General features: G+C 38.3%; 1 protein-coding gene across 1 annotated transcript; it reads left to right on the top strand.

The window, feature by feature from the left end:
• Nucleotides 1-574: 574 nt before the first annotated feature.
• Nucleotides 575-21658, top strand: LOC135468824 (uncharacterized). The gene is made up of 5 exons (XM_064747265.1): nt 575-722; nt 5379-5569; nt 17426-17569; nt 18679-18743; nt 19223-21658. Exons 2-5 carry the CDS (start codon nt 5398-5400, stop codon nt 19730-19732), a joined length of 891 nt encoding a protein of 296 aa, XP_064603335.1. The 5' UTR covers nt 575-722; nt 5379-5397; the 3' UTR covers nt 19733-21658.
• Nucleotides 21659-22324: the final 666 nt, after the last annotated feature.

Here is a 22324-nt window from a genome sequence, read left to right as displayed (position 1 = left end):
AGATTAACCGCACGCATGTCCGTAGGCTAATAGAGCTGAAATGTATGCGCCTTTTCTGTAGCGTGCCTGTATCTGCACTGCCTTTAGTTGCAGGGTGTCAGGGATGTGGGAAAAGCGACATATTCCTTGGCGAATCTTTACATGCACAAAAACAAACATTGGTAGAATAAGAGGAGTGGTTGAGGGTGGGGTGGGCGTATACCTTTCCCTTCAATAAACATATAGGCGTACAATATACATATTCATATATTTAGAAATCCTTGGAGGTAGAACATTCTACATCCAATGTTAATAGAATACACACATGGGTTTTAATTTCTTCAAAGAAATCCGTAGGCCTATATATACTGATATCTTACATGTTTTATATCAGTTTATATAGGGAAGACGTAAGCCTATTTGCTATCGGTCCAGTGGGTCTGTTTTTCTTGTGAAGAGCACATAATAAGCAGGTGGTCTTCCAGGCATATATAGGTATATAATCAGCTATTTATGGCCTTCGAGACATTATCTGGACTAGTCTCGCGACCTCACGTTGCCAGCGAGACCTGACACCGTCCACTGATGGCAGATAGGTAGCTATCGGCTTGCGACACAGTCGACGAGATCAGCGAGCCTAAAGTCAACATTGCAGTGTTTTCCTGTTGGCTTTTTAACACACAGACTCAACCTTCAGCGAATACAGTGAGCTGCTGCTTTTAAACAAACACAGCACAACTGAGGTAAGATTTTGTTTGTTTGCCCGCGATTTTGACAGCCTTACGGCAGTGTTGTCAGAACAGCCCCAAGTTTTCAGATCATTTTTACGCTATGTCTTCAGTCGTTCAGAATCCTGGTGCGTTCGCCACACGCCGCGCCGTCTCATACCTAGCGTCCACTGTAGCCTACCTGTTGCAGGTAGCTTGATGATTCAGCCGGATTTCTCGGGTAGAAATGAATCAGAAGTTTTACAGAGCAATACATCGTGTGATTGCATAATCTCCCAGTTGTCAATGGACAGACTTGCCCATAACACATTGTTAAAGGAGAAGAAAACCTAAAAACATGACATTATAGACTGAAAAGAGCACATTTATTTCTGTCTGGTGGTGTCTGCCGCATAATTTTGCAATTTTTCCTCGCCATACACGTAAAGCCTAAAAACGGCAAAGCTGACATAAATCGCTGAGTCCATCGCGTCCTTCATCTTGAACATCCTGTAATTTATGCTGCCTGTCAGCCAATGAGAGTCGTTAAAACTGCCAGCTTGTTCGTGTAAGCTCGAAACCTACGTTCAACAATCTGGTTTCCCCAACACCAAGCAGAAAACGAACTGTACTGTTCGCTACCTTCAAGGGAAGAAGACTTCCTCCGGAAATGTATGAACTGCACTTCGGCGGTTTCCGACGGCAATTCTCCTCCTAACACAGAATACTTCGGGACTAGTTTTTAGGCAAAATGGAGTCGCCCGCAGCCGATTTTGGGCCTGATTTTATTAATAATTTATCAAGTTGAGGTACATATTAGAATTTTCCTGCGAGGAAAAGCATACTCTTTTCAATGGTATTTGATTGATATTTGAATTTTCTTCTCCTTTAATATTTGTAATACTGGGGTAAAAGCTAGAAAAATGTGCTCCCTGGTGCTGTAAGTACTGGACAGGACTTGTCGATGGAACACTGTGAATTTTTGTATTACTGGTGTTAAAGCTAGAAAAATGTGGTAGAAATACTTGTACATGTATCACCTAGGGTAACCTGTAAATCTCTGAACAGCAGTCTGGAATTTCTCGATGGTCATGAAAGTTAGAAGAAAATGATATGATACTTAGTACTCATAGGTTTATAGTCCCTGGGCACAGTTTTCCTTTCTGACAATAAATAACTGATGTTCTCATGCAACAATTTATGAAGTAAATGTATTGTAACGTTTCAAGAACTAACAATTTTCCATGGCATTATATTGTGTGAAATTGCAATATAAGTTACATGGTGACATTTTGTGTAAATGTGTATGTACATGTACACTGTAAGAAAAATTTTACAATGTTCAAGGCCCAACAGATTATTTACAGTCATTAAGTTTCTGGCGAACAACACAGGTAATACAGCCAGTATTTTACCAGCAATAAAGTTTTTGGGTATTTTTTTTTTTTTTTTTTGGAGAAAAAAGTGAAAATGCCAGAGCTTTGGGGCTGTTTTTTTTTTTCTAGCTTAGCCGTAGTTTCATACCAACTGCATATCTAAAAAATAAAGAAAGATTATCCCTGCCTGGCAATGTCAGTGTTAATAAAATTATCTGGGGTTACACCGGAATCAATTTCTGCAAGAACAGGAAGACGGAAGTAGCCAGAGCAGCATTCTGCAGCCTCCAGCATTATGCCTTGAATCTCAGAGAACAGAATTGACTGAGATTAAAACGGATGCTGAGAGAATTAGGGGGAGAAAGTTTCTGCCTCTGTGGTTGCTCAGTTTTGCTTCACTGAACTTTATGGAAAACTTGAAACGTGTCAATTTTTTGTTTTTGTTTTTTGTTTTAATACAAGTTTATGAAGTACTTTTTCCCGATCCTTGTCAGTGTTACATATGTATGCTGATTAACCCCCTGTCTACAGTATGGAAGGAGGACTGTTTTCAGGAATAGCCAGTTCACCTGGAGACTCTAACCTGGTTTATATTTTATTACTACTATGTTTTAACATATTTTAATGTATTTCAAAATATTAAATGATACTTTGGGATGCTAGACGGCTGGAGATGCCCTGAAATTGTTTTACGGGGTTTTTATTCCTCACATAGATCCATGGTAGTTCCATGTGCTTAATGGTCTACAGTGCACATATGTGAGCATTGGCTTAATTTTTTTTTTTTTTTTAAAAGTCACACTGCTTCTTACTCCACTGAAAGCATTTAAAACTATTTACTAATACATTTATTAACTTGCATTAAACTTGCACATGGTTTTGACATGCATCACAAGGGTTCTACCCCACATCAGTATGTGATTGCTATCTGAGGAAATGTAATTAATATCCACTGCTATATTTGATGTAAAATCACTACCATACATATATATTGGCAAATTCTTAGCGTTTAAAAAAAGAGCAACATAATCTAGCACATTAACTTAACAGAATTGAGTAGAAAAATGTCGTGATAACTCACAGTCTATTAGGCGTCACTGAACAAGTCTATAATTTTTATACTCAAAATACTGTTGTCAAAACACTTAGTAAACAGGAAAATCACTCAAAAATACTTACATGTACATGTACTTGCAGAATACTCGAGACCTTCTGGATCATCAGCTTATAAAACTGCATCACCACTGTCACATGTAATTGACATATATATATATATATATATATATATATATATATATATATATATATATATATACACTACTTGAATATAACGTTAAAAGCCTAGTATCTAATGAATAAAATAAGCTAATATTTGCAATACAGTTTTCATTTCATGCCATGTTGAACCTGGGTTCATGGTTAAATGAATGTTTAAAGATAGGAGATCCTTGATAAAAGATGCAATATCAAAAGTTTGACCAACAGATAGAGTTTTAAGATAGATCAGATCACAACATTACAACTGACTTTTAATACAGAACTATTTAGGTTGCAGGTTATAAATAGCTCTGAAAGTGATATATGGGAATCCACAGCTCTTGGTGAATTTTTCAGTACAAATATTTTCTTACATCTGGCATGTCTGGCTAATTGTAGTGCAGTTGGTGTTAAAGAGCAACCAAGGTACTACTCCTGTTTCACACAGTTTTTCTTACCTTGAGATACCTGTTGTTCAGCATCTAGCAAAACTATGTCATTCCAGGATTAATATACATTCCAGGATGAAGTTCCCAGTTTAAATTGATTGTGCAGTTGAATATATACTTCGATTTCGTCCTAGGTTGGTATTTAAAAGTGCACTTTCAGAAGCACATAAAGGCCTAAAAACATGTAAATCATCAGTTGAATTATTCAGGATCAAGGATATGTCACTTGAAAAATGGAAGACCGGAGGTGAAATATGGTAAATTCTAGAATATGTTATATAAGCACTAAACCGTTAACATTTGTGCTTTAATAGTGCAGCTGATGAATTCAACTCGAACCAAAATGGATGAATTGCACATTTTTTGTTAGATTTGCATTTTGTTACAGCATATTGTCCCCAAGCTTTGATAAGTAGAGCATGAAGAAAAATTGTTGTTTACGTTTTATAAACTAGGATATGTGTTTGTGATCTAATTAATACATGTAGAGTATAAGCAAAAATGTGACACGTACTGTAGATACACAGATAGTTACAGAATTTTCCAGAGACCTTAGGCAATATAACATGCTCAGGTGAGTTAGTAACAGACAGTCTTGTGTTTATCTTGTATAGTTTCATTAGGCATGTAAAAAAAAATTCTGGAGTTTGAATAAGAAATTATCCACTGAATTGACTGGTCGAAGGTGAAAAATACTTTTATGGTTTTATATCATACTGAGGGAAAAAGCATGTTGTGCAAAATATTTTTAACAAATTATTGCCTGGTCTTCTAATAACTTTAACAAACAAGACTGGCAGATGCTGGAGAACAGTACGGTATTAACAGGGCAAATATCTATGTATATGATTTGTATGAGAACACAACATCCACACAGGTCATATGAGAGTGGGATCTGCTCAAGGTCTTCGTTTCTACATGTACATTGATTACTGTCCTTCAACATGAAACTCAGTCAACAGAGATCTTAAACTCTGTCCATTACATTTTTTTTTCGCTTTTTTGCCCTTCTTCCGTGTTCTCTTTTTTGTGAAATGTTGAAAAAACGATATTTTGAGGGCATGTCTGTTTTATCCATATCTGGGAACATTAGGTCCATGCATGACCTAATAAATGCTGTTTCACATGTGCATTCTTTGCATTCAACATTTTCACAGCTTAGACCTTAAACCACAGCCATGAAGACACATCATCAGTACATGCTTCTCACTACATGCTTCTTATTATTAAATACATGTATTTACTGGAGATAGACCAGCAGCTACTTTATGATCCCACTTATACTCGGCAAAATCAGATTATAAGATTTGTGAAAGCTGCCATCTATGTCACTTTTCTTAAATACTGTATTAACTGATCATTTTTAATGGGTTACAATAGTTCCAAGGCTTGTTTTGATAAAAGCAGATTTTGACTGTTCTAATACTTGGTGATATGCATTCAACAAGTAATTTAATAATATATATTACATGTACTTATAATACTATATGTAGTAATAATTATAACTGTTTTTGATGTTAAAACTGAAATTGAAAGATTGGAATTTATGAAGAGTTATTGTACATGTACATAGAGGAGTCCTCATATGTTTCCTTTTTTCTTCCTTTCAGGTTATCTACAGGGGTTAAGATGCCCAGTCATAGAACACTGCCATTCAGTTTTATGGATTCCTCATTTCTAGAAGAAAATGGCATAAAAGGCCTTGGATCTAAAAGCTGGAAAGAATTTGCTTCCAAAGGGGCAGGAAAAGAATCCAGTATGGCATCAAAAATGACCAACGGCTCTGAAAGCAGCTTATCAGGTGAGATTGTAAGATTATCATTGCCTTGCAGATGCATATATGTATGTTTTTAGTAATGACTGTAATTTGTATGAAGTCGAACTAACCAGTACAGCCAGTTGTTATGACAAAGTGAAGAGCCAATAACCCAGTTGTAATTGTATGCAGAAGTCAAGCCAGTATTAAGCAGACTGCCAGACTAGCCAGCAACTACATGAGCCTTTAAACAGACCCTTAGGTGAGCCAATAACCAGACTTGTACATGAGCCAGTAACCAGGCTAGTAACATGAGCCAATAACCAGACTGGTACATGAGCAAGAAACTTGACTTGTACATGAGCCAGTAACCAGACTTGTACATGAGCCTTTAAACAGACCCTTAGGTGAGCCAATAACAAGACTTGTACAGGAGCCAGTAACCATGCTAGTAATAAGAGCCAATAACCAGACTGGTACATGAGCGAGAAACTTGACTTGTACATGAACCAGTAACCAGACTTGTACATGAGCCAATAACCAGACTTGTAAATGAGACAGTAGACAGACTGGTACATGGGCCATTAACCAGACTGGTACATGAGCGAGTAGCCAGACTTGTACATGAGCCTTTAAACAGACCCTTAGGTGAGCCAGTAACAAGACTCATACATAAACCAGTAACCAGGCTTGTACATGAGCCAGTAACCAGACTTGTAAATGAGACAGTAAACAGACTGGTACATGGGCCATTAACCAGACTGGTACATGAGCGAGTAACCAGACTTGTACATGAGCCTTTAAACAGAACATTAGGTGAGCCAGTAACAAGACTCATACATGAACCAGTAACCAGGCTGGTACATGAGCCAGTAACAGGACTCGTATTTGAGAGAGTAATCAGACATGTACACGAGCCAGTAACCAGACTTGTTCATGAGACAGTAGCCAGACATTTACATGAGCGAGTAGCCAAACTTGTACATGAACCAGTAACCAGACTTGTTCTTCAGCCAGTAACCAGATGTGTACATGAGACAATGACCAGACTTGTACATGAGCCAGTAACCAGACATACACATCAGAGACTACCGAGAGTCATAATGACACGTACATTAGCCAGTGACCAGACTTGTACATGAGACAGCAACTGGACTGATACATGGGCTAGTAACCAGACTGGTACATGAGCCAGTAACCAGACATGTACATCAGAGAGTACCGAGGGTCATAATGACATGTACATTAGCCAGTAACCAGACTTGTAAATGAGACAGCAACTGGACTGATACATGGGTTAGTAACCAGACTGGTGCATGAGCCAGTAACCAGACATGTACATCAGAGAGTACCGAGGGTCATAATGACACGTACATTAGCCAGTGACCAGACTTGTACATGAACCATATATATTTGTACAGCAACTGGACTGATACATGGGTTAGTAACCAGACTTGTACATGAGACAGCTACCAGACGTGTAAATGAGCCAATAACCAGACCTGTACATGAGTCAGTAACCAGACTGGTACATGAGCCAGTAACCAGACTTGTAAATGAGACAGCAACTGGACTTGTACATGGGTTAGTAACCAGACTTGTACATGAACCAGTAACCAGATTTGTATATGAACCAGTAACCGGACTTGTACATGAACCAGTAGCCAGACTCATACATGAGACAGTAATGAGAGTGTTAATTGAAATAACTAATATGGGATCCATTTTAATACCTAGATTTTTTCCTACAAGTACATAAGCCAGTGACCTCATGGAAAATAGATCTGCAAAGTACATGTACTTTACGTGCGCGATACTATCCATGACAGCAAAGGCTCATGTACCGCTTCCCCCCTCATTGAGAATGACTACAGTGATATTTGTATTTGTGACATTCTCAAGTGTTTGCCATGAAAAATATGTAGCAAGGGCTGAAAAAAGAAATGGTCTAATTCTACACCTATCATCAGTTATTTGAGCTGTGCCATAGGTGGGAAGGTCTGTCAGCAACCTGCTTATGGTCGTGGATTTCCCCCAGGTTCATCCTGGTTTCCTCTCACCATAATGCTGGAAGCCATTGTATAAGTGAAATATTCTTGAGTATGGCATAAAATACCAATCAAATAAATAAAATAAATATTTGAGCAATGTTAAAGTGTCATCGAGGGTCCTGTTTCCAACACGTACATTTATCAGTGATTTCTGAGGAGAGAAACTAATGCAGTAAAATACAACGTTCAAGAGAACAGCTAGCATTCAGAAACACTTTGGATTTATACTGTATACTGCCAACAAATAAAACATGAATAATAATTTTTTCTCTTCTAATGTAGGCCTACATTTGGATTTAGCATAGCAAGCTTTAATATCATGTTTTGATTCCAAAACGGCAGTTGTTTGTGTATACAGAAATGTTTTGACAGGTGAGACAAATTACCAGTCCCATTAGGCAACTTACCATAGAATAAAATAACACTGCAACCTTTGCTATCAAAACAAAATGAAGAGGTAAAGCTGTCAGTGAGTAAGTTATTGGAATAAACCCAGTGGGCCTACTGGTTGAGGTGTAATAAATAAATGTAGGGCTATGACCGCCATTCAGATTCATTCCTTGTGAGGAAGAGCTGAAGTAATTAATTTATTCTAGAATGTTATGACAAGTCATAATTCTGGGCAAGCGACATGTACACATATATACATGTATATATATACATGTAGTCGTCTGTGTAACTGCAAGAATCTCTGTACAGGTAGGTCTGTGTAGGCCTGTGTAGGCCTATACATGTAGGCATGTGTATGTCTTTCGATTTTCTCAACCCCCTTCACTCAGTCAACTTAACACTTTCCAGGCCTGTTGCTGGGGACCCACAATAGGAAGTGTTGAGTATTTTCAAAAAATGTGTACTGCAGTAGGCTTATCCAGTGGCACTACCTCTGAAAATTATCTGTAGCACTGATTGACCCCCTGGGTTACTGCCCAATAGTTGATCTTCCTAATTGCGTGAATGTCAACAAACTTATTAGACAAAGTTTTTTGAGAAGAAGACCAAAAAACCCAGTGCAGGAAGCACTAAGTGTGTGATGGGGGAAATAGTGTAAAAGTAGTGAAAATATGTCTTCAGACATGTCAGACATCAATAAACCATGTACTGGAGCTGTGCAATAGACATGACAGATGGCTTGCTCTTCTCTGATATCAGGTTTCCAAAGCAGGTGATAACTAGATGTTTCCATCAAAGCCAAACACATCAAACTGAAGGTTGTGGTATCACAGGACACTGCCCACCATAGCCTTGGCTCCCATCTATAGAAGGTCTAATGATAATGTACATGTATAAGAGGCCTTGTTGGTTACTGACCAAGCATACCATAAATGGTCTAAAATTTCGTCTTGACTAAGTTGCTCATTTTCCCAGATTCTGGGAGCTCGGTTGATTTTTGGTGCTTTGAGAGGTGTTTGGAAGATAGGATGATATCCCACTGGGAAAGTGTAAATTTTAGCACTAGATATAATATCTCATGACATTTATTCTCCTCCAAAAAGTGTTTTTTTGCGGTTGAAATTTTTGGGTCATTTCGGGTAATTATGTCAGCATGCATGTATTGTCCAGCTGTCTTGCAACTACATCAGTGCTTCAGTTAATATGAAAAACAAATTAATTTCAGTAAATCACCTATAATTTCATGAAGATTTTCACCTACAAATCACAATGCATGGTGTACAAGCTGTAATCAGGTATAAATACGAAAGGGTGATTAGTTGGTGAAAAATCATGCGAATAAGTTGTACATGATTTAGTGTCAAGTGCATGATTTTCCCCCAAACTTACAGTAAAATTGGAGTGATTAGTGTTTGAATAATTCATGATGATTTCATGGCAGTGTTAGAATTTCAGTCTTTTTTCAAATATGGATTGCATATGTGCTAGAAATGTGCAAAATGTGTGTCGTCGATATCAATTGATATTTCAGAAAAATACTCCCATGCTTTCAAGTTTTAGTATTATAAACCAAAAAAATCTTTGGTGGCATTCAGAAGTGGTTGCCAAAACTGAAAAAATGTCAACCCCTTTTTCCTTAAAATCTTGCGCATTTTGACCTGAGATAATTGTGCAAATACTGTGTGTTGATCAAGTGAAATGCCATCCTTTCGTTCTGTTCTAACAGGCTTCGTGTCACCTTTTTTTGTGTATTACTGCAGCTGAGTTTTTAAATCTCCTTGCACAATAAGGGGTTTATTTATGCTTATCAACTTCACGATTTTCCAGCGTTTTTTTCTTTTTTTTCTCCTTTTATTTTTTTCTTCTGTTCCCTTGACCTTTTTAGCGAGAAAAGCCCAGCAATCACGAACACACAATTTGAGCATTGATAAGTCAATTGCTTCATCCACTTAAATACTCTTACTGTGCCTTTGAAAGAGCTGTAATACTCAAGTAGTTGAGGTAATTTTAAAATGACTGCATTTGGGAGCCAGACTCTTTAAATGTCCCTTCCATGAATGATGTATACAGTAATACAGGCATGGCAGGTACATGTAGTGTTTGCGAAGGACTATCTTACGTGGACATGACCCAAGATTTGTGCCGTTAGATTTGGACATCTCACATTGTCACAGCTTTTTGTTTTTACCTGAATGAGATTACACGAAGCACCAATTTAATTTGAACAGTGTTAACTTTTACCAAAATATGTTTAATAACTGTGTCATATAAGTCCTGATATAAATTGTTAGCTACAGAGAGGAATGCCCAGAATCAATCACTAACATGTGCTAGCCATATTCAGAGTGTAGCAGATATGAGATTGCAAACCTAAGATGCAGCCATTACCAAGTGAGGACTTGTGAAATAATTTTGAAGTCTTTCTCATAGGAGCACCTGTTGTGTTCTCTTTATGCAAAGATCCAGGTACAACATGTTTTGATGGCTTCAGTGGCCTTATTGTGAGAGTTTCCACTTCAAAGTCGGAAGACCTGGGATCAGAAACTGGTCAAGTCGTTCCAAAGTCTTTAAAAACTGTACTTGTTGCTGTCTCGCTTGATGCTTAGTACTGAGAGGCTTAGAGTAAGGAAGAAGGACTGGTTGGCCGTTGCAGTATAATGTGACTGAGTGAGATGTCATGTCTGGTGTCTTTGGCATGATACTTCAGTGGTGGTGGCAGCACTTTGGTGGCATTGACACAGTATACATGCATGTACACACACCTAATAACTCGTCGTCACATGACGAAAAATTGTTAAGTACATGTATGATGTATAAAAACCCCAAGCATACATGTCCATAACAACAGGCTTGCATCCATACACCCATGCATACATTTAATATGGTGTACAAACCTTTCATTTACAGCCAGACCACATTTCTGTAGCATATGCATGTATCCACTGAACATTGATGCACAGTGTCTATCTTTTGCTATCTCTCTCCCCACACCCCAACTTGCCAATTGAGGGCGGTTTCAGAATGTTATTTGTATTAAGGGATGCAATAATGATAATGATTTGCCAAGACAGTGACCTTGCAGTACGTGACCCCCTCGCACCAAAGAATGCAATAGCTTGTGTTCTCCCTAACACCTCCATGGTCACTCGGTGGAGAAGATATTCGGGGCTAACCAGTGGGTTACACTGTGTTTGCTGTGGCTTTCTGCCAGCGCGTGTCCACACAGTTTCAAGGCCACCGATCCTGTTTGATCATTGAATTAAGCCCTCACATGGCTACAGCAGACTTGACCCCTGTCAAGTGCATGGGATGACTACATGCCCACAGCATGTCTGTTGCATTAGGTCCAACCAGGCTTAAGTCACCCTTTGCCTTGGAAGGGATTTTCGGACATACAAATAATAGGAGTGATTTGCAGACTTGAGTTTTTTGATGCCTTTAGTTTGAATCTGTGCAACTGGTGCAGGACAGATGCTGTGCCTTCTGTTGGCGGTTTCAATCAATACTGTCGCATTTCATAGATACAAGCACTTTTGATTATAGTGCTGTGCAAGTGATATAGACTCAGGAGTAATCAGGAATAATTTACTTCTGGATGATTTCTGGACAGCTTTTGTCAGTGTTTGTGAGAAGCACCAATTTTGGCCCAAGTTTCATTTGATTTTACAAAGCATTACCTGCAGTTTAACTGCTGTTAATAAGGAAAGTACTAATGGGTGTCAAAACGAGCCTGCCTCCATGTTGTCATCGAAGTGTTCCCATGCATCGACATGTTGCACTGCAACCTGTACTTCTACCATTTGGTCACATCTGGGTACCAGCGAGACAAGCTTTGCGATTACGCAGAGGTAAGTACATCTGAGGGATTTATTTTAGATTGAAGAGCATAGATTATTCTGTAAAATATTTATACAAGATTTTTTTTTTTTATTTCAGTGTCATGTTATGTAAATTTAAGATCTTTTCTTAAGAAAGAGTCTTTTTAATTTGTAGTTGGACAATATGTCAGTTTATAGACTTTAAGATTATAGACAGTTTTAAGACTATAGATTTTGATGTTCATACATTTCTAAAACTATGGACATACAATTGGAAATGTAGACCTACAACTGTACTACACCCATCCTGTAAACTGTGATACCTGAAAATAATTTTAAAGCAGTGGAATAGAGAGCGGGGAGTGGGGGCTTAGACACTGATCAAAATGCATGCACTTATGCATGAATATTTGTTATATCAAATAATTCTGATGTACTAGTTACACGTACAGCGTACATGTCTTAAAAGCAGTCTGGTTTCATCCTTTAGTACAACTTATATTTATTTATTTACTTGATTGGTGTTTTACGCCGTACTCAAGAATATTTCACTTATACGAAGGTGGCCATTATGGTGGGTGGAAACCGGGCAGTGCCCGGTGGAAACCCATGGCCATCCGCAGGTTGTTGGCAAACCTTCCCATGTACAGCCGGAGAGGAAACCAGCATGAGCTGGACTTGAACTCACAGCGATTGCATTGGTGAGAGGCTCCTGGGTTATTAGTTACGCTGCGCCAGCGCACTGACCAACTGAGCCACGGAGGGGCCCCTACAACTTACAAGTTGACATACTCTAACACTGAGCTTTAAATAAAATGCAAAAGGCTTTTGTCACCATGGGAGGAGTAAGTGATGGTTGTTTACAACAGCAGGCACCCTGCTTAATCCAGCAATAAAAATTAACTGAAAAATTAAAACAACAAACAAAAATATAAAGCAAACAAACATATATTATTTTCAGAACATATGTATGTACAAACATATAGGAAAGCTATATTTTTAGCTTGGTACAGAGACACAGGTTTGTTAATAGTAAATACTTATAAAGATCATTTGAAAGCTGCTGAGGCGGCTGAATTAAGGTATATAGCCTCAAGGTATGGACACAAAGCTGTGCCATAAAAACATCATTCGATCATTTTTTGTCCAAAAAATATCTTTAAGCAATCTTCTTTGACATTTAAGCCAGATAAGGAATAAGCCATAAAATGACACTAAACAACAATTTTTTAGGTGCAGTGTTGCATTGATCTTTGCACCTCTCCATGTGGTTTTAATACTTGGATAGTGCCGCATATATTTTATCATAAATAGGCTGCAGTGTGTTATATAGCATTGTTTTTGACTTTATGCCCTAGTATTATGAATATACATGGAAACAAGTGTACGGATGTTGTATAGGTGCATTTGTACTTGTATGTAGCTGAGGTAGCAGGTGTTGTACATGTCATATGTAAACATACATGTGTCAGATACAATGTAAAGTGATAATCTGTTAATGTTGTATATATCAGAAGGAACACTGAGTAATACATCACTCCCTCATGATTTAATAATCATACAAGCATGACAAGGGTGTTGATGGAAGACAAGTCTGCATATACCATGTTATCAGTGATGTGTTCTACATGTAGCCAGGTCAGGGTTGTTTAACAGCTGTAGATTTAATGTCTTGTGACATGCACAGCTCCATCATTGGGATAGGCTCAGGGTGGTACTCAAAATGTTAAATCAGTCTTTATTGAATATTTATGTAAGCTGACATTTAAAGAGGCCTTGCCAGTGGTAAAAAAAAATTACCCCATTATTTTAGACGTCATCTACTTAGAGTTGAGACTTCCCGATGTCTATTGACATGTATCTGACTTTGAATGAACAATCATCTGCCCAGTTTTATGCGGAGTATCCCTTCAACCATCAGCTCACTCCAGTCGCTATAGTTTAAGCATGGCCGATGACTGACTTTTTTTTTACTTTATCCCGTTCCCTTGTTGTCTATACAATGGGAGATGTTCAGCCAACATTGAAATGTAAGACACACTGTTGCGTGGTAATTATGTGGCTTTCCATGTGGCTTCATTTTTGCTGTGCCATTGAGAATTACCGAATACTTTGTAATACATTATCATTAGCGATTTACATCGTATTTGGTGTACTAGACTTATAATTCGCTTTCAGCTTATCGTATTTTTTTTTTTATGTGTGATTCTCAAGCGAACGTTGCATTGTGGGAATGTTTGGGGTGTCTCATTTGCATATTATCTCATCTGGTGGATGTCATTTCAGACCAGTGATGGATCTCCCCCATAATTCTGTTGGGAAATTTGAGGGGGAGTGGGGGGGGGGGGAGGAATATACATGTAATGCTAGGAGCTTTTAGTTAAAGAGTCAAATGCAACTAATTTTTATACATGTATTAAGCTAAACCAACCCACGTGGAAAAGAAGCACCCACTCCAGCTGAAGCCCCCTACTTAAGATGCGCTCCACGGGGCTTCAGCAGCACTTCCAACAGGCTTAGTGCACTCCTTCCGAAGCCCCGGGCACTTGTTAAGCACTTTCCATGGGCATCTTTTGAAGTGCCGGAGAGCAGTAGGGGCTTCAGAGGCACATCTGAAACTTACACAATTATCCAGCCATCATGGGGGGCTTCAAAGATGCTGTGTATAAAAATTGTAACCTTAACTTGATCCCCTTCCCTCTATCTCAGCGAGGTGAGGTCTGGGTTTTCAAAGGTACTTCTATTTAGGCTTCATAGGGGCTTCAGAAATGCTTCAAAGAAACTTCCGAGGCTCTCCTTTTCTTTCAGGGGAATTTCTTTCGGGGGTATGTCCCTTTAATTACAAAGATACAAAGTGCAGCATGAAAAGCTTTTCTTAGCTGAAGCTTTTGAAAGTATCTAAAAAATCAGATGTGTTGAACAACAAGTTCGTGGAAAATTTGGAATATAAACAGTTGTGAAGATTTTGGCATAATGAAGAGAGCAGTACAGTTTACATCAAACCACCTCCAGAATAAAGAGTGGATGAAGAAAAAATGTTCAGTTACATGACGTGTCGTTTAAATACATCTCTGGGTCTCTTTGGAAGGTTATGTTGATGGATCTTCTTGTAAATTTTCCTTGGACATGTGGAAAAGATACAGATTGGCGTGACAATGATTGGCTAGAAGTAGATGGCAATGTAGATAGGATTTCATGGGTTAAAGCCTACAGCAAAAAACATCATATAAAAATAAAGGACCTGTACAAAATGTGGCTGTAGCTGTAGTTAAGCTGGTGAGTTGTTATAGAAACCAGAAGTGAATTCAGCTCTAGGTTTATAGTATTTTAAGTACCAGGATAAGCATTATTTATTTATTTATTTTATTGGTGTTTTACGCCGTACTCAAGAATATTTCACTTATATGACGGCGGCCAGCATTATGGTGAGTGGAAACTGGGCACAGCCCGGAGGAAACCCACCAGCATGAGCTGGTCTTGAACTCACAGCGACCACATTGGTTAGAGGCTTCTGGGTCAATACGCTGCGCTAGCGCGCTAACCGACTGAGCCACGGAGGCCCCAGGATAAGCATTAATAAACACATGTATTATAAAAATCAAAAGTGTATATCAAGCCTGTTGTTTGAGTGATCAGTATATTATGACAAGTGTGCTGGCTGTGTGTGAATGTACATGCAGAAGTGAACATAGGTACTTGTATGTGCAATAGTCAGAATGGGTACGTGCTCACCACAACGACAAAAAAGGTCAGAATTACATGGTTTATCAGAAAGTCCCGAAAGGTGTAGGTGTGTGGATTCAGTGTATTAATTAATAACAAGTTTACTGTAGGTGTAGATTTGGGGGAAGAATGGGAATTACGGATGGAATGCATTGTGTGGGTGCTGGAAAATTACAGAATGTCATAGAAGCCAAATGTAAATATATAAAAAGTGGAAAGGATGGGAGGAAATAACAGTGTGGTGGATGTGGTAATTCTTTGCTCTCATTGAAAGATGCAGTCCTGATTGTAGTGTTTATCATGCTGACTACGCAGAGAGCGAGTTCTTTAGTGTCCCCTTGAGAACGAAGCAGAGATCCAGGTCAAGTCAAAATCATTACAGCCTCTTATAAATAGAAAATCAATTGTGAGCTCAAGGCCACTGGGTTGTTTACTTATTTTGCAGTAAACTACATGTAATCAGTTGACATTTCCACTGACATATATAAAAGAAGCCATGCACACCTTCAGTGGCATTGATGGATGCAGAAATCTCCCTTTTATCATCAGGAAAGGATGTGTTATTTGTTGGCAGCTGCTAGTCAATTCATTTATATCACTTGTCTGCATCTGATCGTTGTAGAGTTTAGATTTCTGAAACCTGATTGATTGATTGGTAAGAAAACTGAAATTTTTCCCTTTTGTTTTTTCTGTAATGTCACCTCTAAAATATTGCTGTATCTTTTGGTTCAGCATGTTTTTAAATGGTATACTAAGGGCTGTTATGGTGTAAGATGAAAGCTTCAGCTTGTTGGAAGGCCAAAGAATGTGTGTAACGAATAGCAACGTCATGCTGTTCTGTGAATGTAGATGAGGGAATGTATATTTTCGTGGAACTCTTGCTGCTAGCAATATATTATTATATACATGCATGTATTAAAATCCATTTGAAGGGAAAAGGATGATGCAAAATCAAAAGCAAGCAGAAACATGATCACCATGGAAACCCTTTAGCTGTGCAGTACTTCCATCTTGACAATCTTCTTTGAGTTTCTTTGAGGTCTCTCATATTATGACGTTTATATGGAATCATGTGAATTGTATTATGAATGGGGTAGTATGTGTGTTGTGGGTCGATTTAGAGTTAAAGTTCAAAAAAATGTTTTTTTTGGTTTTATAGGCGCTTAGATCGTGCCGCTGAAGATCAACCTTCATGTTGCAACCTTCACTGTGTCCATGATCTTGAATGCTACTGTACCATAAGTAATCCTATATTAACTGTTAGGTCCTCAAGGTATACTTAATTGATTAAAAATGGTTAATTTAGGTAGCAATTGATTGTCCTTTACCATAAATAGCTCCAGATGGTCATAAACAGGATTAATGAGAGGCTATATTCATGTGTAATCTCTACAATACTGTGTTGATTCCTGCTTTTGTCGATATTGACAAAATTTCTGAGGGACATGCCTTGTTGCTCGTTGTCTGGCCTGATAGGCTCCCTATATAGGGCCTGGGTGGCAAAATTTTGTCTTTACAATGGTTTGCTCCTGATTGATGTGCTGTGTGAAGATAACCGCTAAATAATGGGTATCAAAGGTAAGATACTGTACATGATTAATGTATACGAACACTTCAAGTGCTAGTTGTTTGAATGCATGAATGAATGAGGGATTGCACTCATGGTGTTTCAGCCGTATCATTGTGAATTTATGTGTTTGTGAGTTAGACAGGATTAAAAGTCATAGATCCTGTGGTTGTTCTTGAGATGACACCTGTAATTACATGTAGCTGAAACCTGATGAAGGTTTAGAATGTGCATGTATTGAACAGGTGCATGTAACAATATGTCTTTTCTGATGGCTTCCTTGCAGTGGATGGTTATGGTAGTTTAATAAATAAACTTTATTTCATCCTTCCCCTGTTCTGTGTCTTTTCAGCTCCAGTCATGCCCATTGGGGGACAGGTGTTGGGGGTCCAGTTACAGCAGCCTGAAAGGCTTGTTGAACAACCTGTGCAGAATACCTTTCAAGGGTTCCAGTTTCAGCTGCCATGGGCACCTCATTTGTCCGGCTTCAATTCAGGTGAGATGCATGTACATGTGGGTGGATGTAATCATTTCAGACAACACACTAAGAGCTACAGCTCTACAGGTTTTCACATAATATATTGATTCATCAAAGAAGAATATCTAAACAATTTACAAATTCATCCAGAACTATAGAGAAATGCCACAGGTTTTCTTCTTGGAGGACACTTTTGTAATGCTTTTGTGATGGGGTTTTTTTTCTCCAGATTTTGGTTTTATAACTTATAATGTGTGTATAACTAATATGTGTATGTGTGAATAACTTATGTGTGTATGTGTGAATAACATGTGTATGTGTGAATAACTTATACATACGTAAACGCAGAAAGCTAATATGTACATGTACTGTATTTTACCCTCTTAAAGGTGAGCATATTTCATGTCAAACGTTTTGCTTGATTCTGATTGATTCATCCACCTTTAAAAATATATAAGTGAAGTTTAATTAATTCCTTATAAGAAAAGTGTATGTGTTGGCATTAAAAGTATCCTTTTAAGAAACTGCAGTGGTACTGAATGTGCAGTTTTACTTGTCAAACATTAGGTGAAACACACTTACTGTAGGTAAAGGTTTTACAGATTTTCATAAAAAGTATTTCTGAAATCATAGGTCCTTATTCAGTCTGTGAGTTGTAATTGGAGGGCCTTGTTTTGATGCGCTTTATGTGATGTTCAATATATGTACCTGTACACTCCACGAAATGAAGGTTGTTTGTTAAAGCCGTGCATCGTGGATTCTTCAGTTATTTTAACAACATCGTCTGGCATGTCACAAAACTCAGGCTGAGCTCCCAGTGGGTACTTCCTGAAGCCTTTAACATCAACAACCAAAATCATTAAGAAATCCTGCACAGCTAGGTCGGGAACCTTGATCCACTGGATCCTTGTGTATTTCTGCATAGAAGGATTTTATCCCCTGAAAAAAAGAGGATTGGTGTCTTTGCAAATATTCTAGTGGCATCGTTTTTATGAACAGATAGAAAAAATGGGGTTGTGAAGAATTTCCGCTCTGTCATCACCATGTACGTGTAATGATTGTTCGCCATTCCAGACACATGTATAAAAGTGCATATATTTGAACAATTCTGCTGTTTTTATTGGTAGGTGTCTCAGACAACATTCCTAGCAGTAGCCGTGCTAGCAGTCCAAAAATGAGGAGTCTTCCGTTTGTAAGTAGGATTATTTACATTGTGGGGATACTTAGGCATTGGGGGACATTATGAGGACAAAAGGGATTGGTTCCATTCTTGTATTTTATGCAGTACCCTGTTTTGTCCACATTCATCATATTATGCAGAAAATGTAGAATCTTCCAAAGTTATTTGTTTGTACATTAATTTATTATTGTTTTTTTTCCTCAGAAAAAATAACATGTCTGAGAATTTTGTGTTATCATTCTCCGCATGAATATGTCATAAAATTTACTGTCACAAATCGTAACTTAACATGTAATAAGGAAGATAAGAAATGATAAAATATATCAGATGAAAACATCTTTCATATTAAAACATACAAGAGTTGAAGGTTGCTGTGTGATTCCAGCTAGTTGTCAATATTTAAACTAAAAATTGTAAATATGGCTGGAACTTGATAAAATTATGGTCAAAACATTGATACGTGCTGAATTCATCTTCTTCACTACTTTCAGGACTATAATGGAAGACTTGATTCCTCAGAACCTGTTTACAGGTCACAGAGTACTAAGGGTAAATTTCCGGCAATCCGAATGTCTTCAAAGTGCTTTAATAGTGTTATCAAACGACAGAGAATAGATATCCATGATTCAGAACCTTCTTTGAGCCCCATGCGGTTTGGCCTTTCCAAATTCCAGTCTCTTTCAAAGACTCCTGTGAAACGCTCACATTCAGAAATGGTGCAACCACACGACGAATCCGGACCCTCCAGGAATTCCAGTGATGCTGATTGCTCCAGTTTTAGTGAAACAAGTGCTAAAAAGAAAAGGTTCTTGCGAACAGCGGACGCTCTACAGAAATCGGGTCTGCTGGCAGTCACGATGGAATCGGCAGCTCTTATACAGCAGAACAGGAAGCTTCAGCAGGAAATTGAGCAACTCAAGCAAGAGACATTACTGTTTATCCGTTCGGTTTTTAGCAACCCTGAAAACAAGCATCTTCTGCATCTTCAGCATGGGACTTGAATCATATTTCACCGAACATAGCTTGTCTCTTGAACTTGTAACTTTTGCTGCACAGGGACAGCTAGAAGGGTACCTGTGTGTGACTACAAAAATTTTACTAAAACGAACTTGTGGTCTCCTATGTTGTACAAGTTTTTTGATAGGCTGTAAATATTTTACACCAAGCATGCTGTTGATATGAGGCAATTCAAGTCGCTGAAAATTTCTGTGGCCTGTAAAGCTTCATTGAAAGCTAACTGGTTTTTTAGCAACTTACCAAGTTTGATATACAGCAGGCCATAGGTTCTCAGTAGCCTGCCACTAGTTCATTGCAAGCACACTACTATTAAACCAGTTTCCCAGGTTTCGTCATCATTTCTGGCAGATGTCTGCTGATGGTGTAGACTTACTGTCAAGTTTGACAATTTTGACATGATGTCTGTTAGTTTCTGCCTTGCACAAATCTTTCAAGATGTGTGCCACCAGAAGGCTAGTGGCTGGCTTTTAGCTGGCTTCTGGTTTACCTAAAAAAAACTTTTAACCCTGATGCTGTGTAAACAGCCTGATTATAGGCTGCACCTAAAATTCGCTGTATTGAAACCTGGTTTAATAATCTGCATATAAACCTAGAATGGGATTTCTGTGCCTGGATCATTGTAACTTTCCATAAATATGACCAGTGGTATGGGTTAGAGGTTGAAATTGTGATTAAGATGATCTTAGTGCCAAGGTTGCTCTCACAGGACACTACTTGCTGTGTACACTGTACATGAATGTTTATTTATTTGGTTAATTAATGCCTCACACAATAGCTAAAGTCTTTTCTGATGTGATAGGAATATGAGGGAAAGAGCAAAGAAATCACTGCAGCTGATCATGCGAGTGATCGAAATCCAGGTTTGTTCAACTTTACTATGTGGTGGTGTTTAGAAAGGTGCTGTTTATCATTAAGGTGTATGTTAAAAACTGCGTTAAAATGTTACTGTATTCGTGAACTTTGCTATATACATGCACATGTATGTGTGTAAAAAACTGATTAATATACTGTTTATACCATGGCCTTAAAAAGTATTTACGTGGGGACATGTCTTACTTCATTGTCGATATTAACTAACCGATGACTGATACAAGTTTCCTGCGTCGAGGATGTACAGTTGTATGGTAGTTTGACCTTGCTTAGTTTCACTTTTGGGTGTCAACAGGATTTGATATATCCGTCCGTTTCCAAAACACCGATCATTGTGAATATTGCCTTTGCATGAAAGCGCACCAGGGTGAAATTCAGGTGTAGGCTGCGACAAAGTGTCACGAATTGTTACAAGAGATGTATGGTCTGTTTTTCATGTGATTTCCACTTTTGCATGTTTTCGTGACATTATTTATTGCGAACATTAATCAAGTTAATTGTTACATCTGCGTACAAGAAGACATGCTCGAGTTCTTTCCCCTCTTGCACCTTCATTATTCTCGCATTCTTCATGTAACTGAGTATTCACAATTCAGTTTTTCATGTCGCTCAGAAGCTAAAGAGCATAAAATCATCGTTATGACTTATTATATACATACATACGTACATGGATGTAAGTGGATTAAGTTTTGTAACTGGCCATGTCACCCAATTTGTTGGCTGTCATACATTTTTTCACAAGTGTAAATTGTGTTAAATGTCTGTAGATTGTTCTTTGTTACACATGTATAACGGGTAAATATATATGAGAAAACAAAAACAAGATTAACTATATTTCGTTGTCAATGTCATCTTGGGTGTCTAGGTGGCCGAGATGGTTAGTGTGCTAGGGCGGCGCATTGGCAGTTGAGTCGGTCACCAATGTGGTCGCTGTGAGTTCAAGTCCAGCTCATGTTGGCTTCCTCTCCGGCCTGGCTGCAACCTGTGGATGGTTGTGGATCTCTGTCTAATTCAAACGCATGTGCATCCAAGCGTCATTTCCAACTTGTGTGTAGCTTATAAGGGACGCTTAAGGTCGTTAATCGCAAGACGGATTTACAGAACAAGCGATTTCAGCAATTCCCAAATGTGAGAAATATTATATAAATATAAGTGAGTACGGCGTAAAACACTAATCAAACAAATAAATAAGTTAATAAATAAATAAGTAAATTGTCTCTATGTGGCCATATGTTAGGAGTTTTATTAGTTGCAGGGATTTCCTCCACTCCTAAACCTGAATGCTGATCGCTACTGAAACACCCGTACGCGTCATTGTAGTACCAAATACACAATCAAGGAGTGTTATTTCAAGAAAAAAGATCCATTCCACGGAGTTTTGTGGAAGCTTGTCTTGAACATCGATTTATACATTTATTGGATTGGTGTTTTACGTCGTGCTCAAGAATATTTCACTTAGCAGTATATGATGGCGGTTAGGTTAATGAGTAGAGGAAACCGGAATGGACGAGTCTGAAATAGTGTGTATTGTGTATTCTGGGTGCATGTATCCATTTTACTTATTTCAACGAGAACCCATTTTTTGGGAACTATTGTCAGTCTCGATCTAGGTACGCCTGACTCAATGCCTCTGCAAAGTGTATTCATTTTGCTCATGGCGAAATTGTCTTGCATTGGACATTTATGGTTTCGCACATGGATAGGTT

Source organism: Liolophura sinensis, chromosome 6 (genome assembly GCF_032854445.1).
Source record: "Liolophura sinensis isolate JHLJ2023 chromosome 6, CUHK_Ljap_v2, whole genome shotgun sequence".
In the NCBI taxonomy this organism is placed as follows: Eukaryota; Metazoa; Mollusca; class Polyplacophora; order Chitonida; family Chitonidae; genus Liolophura; species Liolophura sinensis.
Note: the sequence above shows the minus strand (reverse complement) of the source record. Positions and strands in the feature narration are given on the sequence as shown.